The 3,527-nt window shown below is 42.1% G+C and overlaps 1 protein-coding gene across 1 annotated transcript; it reads left to right on the top strand.

Moving 5' to 3' along the window:
* Nucleotides 1-1,287: 1,287 nt before the first annotated feature.
* Nucleotides 1,288-1,926, top strand: LOC117173544 (ribonuclease H1-like). The gene has a single exon (XM_033362184.1). The coding sequence runs from the start codon at nt 1,288-1,290 to the stop codon at nt 1,924-1,926; it is 639 nt and encodes a 212-aa protein (XP_033218075.1).
* Nucleotides 1,927-3,527: the final 1,601 nt, after the last annotated feature.

The following is a 3,527-nucleotide window of genomic DNA, read 5'->3' as shown; positions in this document are numbered from 1 at the left end:
AACTCATCCTGATGATAGAGCCAAAACAGCGTTTTCAACTCCAAGGGGTTATTTTGTGTATAAGCGGATACCTATGGGTACAAAGAATGCCCCGCTACATTTCAGCGATCAATGGAGACGGTCCTCGAAGAAATGCTAGGAATTTAGGCTTTTGTTTAATTAGATGATATCGTTATATACTCCGAAACCCTGGAAGAGCGTGATAAAAGGCCAGAAGACTCTTCAAGAGATTACAAGAAGCTCATTTGAAACCACAACCGGATAAATGTGATTTTCTGTATCCTGAAGTAGCCTATTTGAGACACATCATTGGACGCGACGGGGGAAACCAACTCCGACTGAAATCTCAGCAATTAAGGAGCTTCCGTGGCCTAAAACTTTACGCAATGTTCGTCAGTTTTTGGGATTGTCCGGATACTACCGACGATTTATAAAAAATTACGCAAAACTTGCGAAACCGTTGGCTGATCTGTTAAAAAGGAGGCAAAATTTGTTTAGGGACCAGTACAGGAAGAAAGTTTTTTTTTTACGTAATGCCTTATGTCATGAACCTATTTTGAAATATCCGGATTTTTCAAAAAATTTTAAACTAACTACGGATGCATCTGAGTAGGCAGTAGGAGCTGTGCTCACACAGAAAACGGACAATATGGATATGCCATGACATGACAATATGGATATGTATTCGGGCCTGCGATCACGAGCCGGCCTACTGGATTACCAACGCAGATAACCCTAGACCGCAACTCATTCGCTGGATATATAGGCTTAAAGATTATCAATTTATATTCGAATATAAAAAGGGAAAATTAAATCGTGAAGTAAAAGCCCTGTCCAGAAACCCCGTAGGATTAACAAAACATAACCCTCACGAGATTCAAAATGAGAATGAACATCCAGATACCGATGTTTCCGAACAAACTGCTACTCCATCTACTAAAAATAACGGAGAAAACAAGCTGACATAAGAATCAGATTCTATATTAACTATACATCGTGTGCTGCCACTTCATTCGAAACCAACTGAGACGAGCGATCCAAAAAGAGGTAGAACGTTAACTCGATCTTGAGCCTCACAATTATTACAGCCGTCAGAAAGTTCAAGAACAGAGTCCATAAGTCCAAAGCAAAATCCTTCTGTGAAAGGAACCACCTCGCATAAAACCAAAGAAAAACTTTCTGTAGGTAAGGCCGTCCCTAAACCGTTGATAACCGCGCTAGCTCCACAAGAACAACCTGTGACTCAAGGCACAAGGGTTAAGGGCCAAAAGAAAGAGATTACCTGGAATGTCCACCACTGATGATTTGGACGAAACATATCCGCCTCCTGCGTATTACAAGAAGCCTGTTTTTGACCGAAGCTCTATAGCAACTAGACAACGGTCATGTAAAAGAGACGGGCTCAAAATACCCATTCACACACGAGGAAATTCGTCATCCGAGGATGCTTTATCCGAGGATAGCGAGCACTCCGGTGCACCCGTTTATAGAAAGGACTATAGCGTATTCCCCAGTTTGAAACCTACTCTTGTAACTCCTTCAAAAGAAGTTACTGCTAAAAGTGCGCCACCGTATTTACCAAATCCTTGTTTCCCGGCTCAATGCAGCCAGCCAATCGACCTTTATATAAATGAAACCTGTACTTACATTAATAAAGGAGAACCAGAACGAGGCATATGGGTATGGTTTGGCTCTGATCATTCCTGGAATATCTCGAAACCTGCTCAAGGGAGGCAAACTAATAACTCTTCCGAAATACAGGCTGCGACAGCTGCAGTTAAGAAAGCCGTTGAAAATATCATGAGTAAATTGACGATGTTTGCAGATACCCAGTTCCTCATTGATAGTTATACTAAATGGATATCGACTTGGGAAACCAATGGGTGGAAGGCCTCCGATGGGAAGCCAGTAGTCAATGAAACATAATTTAAAGAATTACAAAAAGCTTTAACTCCAATGGAAATAATGTGGAATTACGTTCCTGGACATCAGGAAGTTGAAGGAAACAAAGCTGCAGACCAACTCGCTAGAGCTGGGATTGTGAAAGGTGAACCAACTGTTCCGGCTTGTCCAGAGGACGGTATTTTTCACAAGGATCTCTGTCAGTAAGCTGAAACACGTCCTAAAGTCGTAGTGAATCTCAGTCCGAACTGCACCCGTAGTGAGGACAGTGATAGCCCTGATGAAGAAAACAGCGTGTCGATCCTTCCCGGTCGCTCAGCAGAGAGGGTAGACGCACATAGTCTAAAAAAAGCAATCCAAGATCTGTAACCGAATTTGATAAACCCATCACAGAACACTAATCCTATTTTTGGGATCATGAAGGTTTAAATCAATCAAATCCCGATGAACCCGTCCAAATAAATATTACTGCGGTTACTGACGGCGAAGAAGACAAGAAATTGCTACTTTATCTAAAGAATATGGATCCTTGTGTGGATACAGAGTCATTTCATAACATTTAAAGGAAAAAATAACAAGGAGCCAGTTTTAGGAGCCGAACGACAACCCGAACATCTTCCGATAGAAGGAGGACGTAAAAGGAATACTGTACGCTTTAAAGAAACGCCAGAAGTCATGGATTCGCACGATCGACCCCAGCTCCATTAAAAACTAAAGAAGCAGCCTTGTCAGCCGACAGAAATAATGCTTCTACAAAAAATCCAATTCCCCTTCGGCTGACGCAGGAGTTTTCTCTGTCATCATTTGTGCCCCGCAAGGATCAGAAAAGGCAGGAAAGATTACTGGACCGATCACCCATTGGAGATGCCATATCTCGATCCCGCCTCCCCTACTTCAGAAAAAGAAGTAAATAAAGTATCACAAACAATAACCATTCAAAAGAAAAATAATCCAAAATTATATCCCCTTCTATTCGTCACGCATGGACTGAACCATTAACTTACCGCCGCGATAATTATGCACTCTTTATTTCGAAAGACTGCGAACCCGTTAATGTTAACTCGGGTGACCTGTTGGGTGCATTGCCACAGAATAGGATGGCGGAGTTGTTATCGGGCATATTCCGAGGTGTCCACCTGTTATAACAATATGTCATGGAAAATTACAGGTTCCTCCAGTGGAGAGTCGTCTTTAAATTATATACGAACATCACGATAATATACTTGGGGGACATAAGGGCGTTACCAGAACATACCAACGGATACGCGAAAGATACATCTGGCCAAATTTACGAAATGACCTACACGATTATATCAGAAACTGTAAAAGCTTCCTAGAGAACAAACTGGTATGACACTAGACACTGTGGGCAAGTTGTCAAACATCCCCACTGAAAATCGGCACATACTCACCAGGCAATATAACTTTGCAAAGTTATGCATTGCAGTGCCCATATGAGACTTAAAAACTACAACAGTTCTTCATGCTGTCGCACAACACCTATTTGCCCAGTACGGAGCTCCTCGTTGTACAGTCTGTCAAGTTAAAGCGTGGGTGGCTTTACTCGCAGTCGGTAAGGTGTATCGACATGATTTTGGTGTCAAAATATTAAGAAGAGCTCCCTC

The sequence above is a fragment of the Belonocnema kinseyi genome, chromosome 5 (assembly GCF_010883055.1).
Source record: "Belonocnema kinseyi isolate 2016_QV_RU_SX_M_011 chromosome 5, B_treatae_v1, whole genome shotgun sequence".
NCBI lineage: Eukaryota > Metazoa > Arthropoda > Insecta > Hymenoptera > Cynipidae > Belonocnema > Belonocnema kinseyi.
Note: the sequence above shows the minus strand (reverse complement) of the source record. Positions and strands in the feature narration are given on the sequence as shown.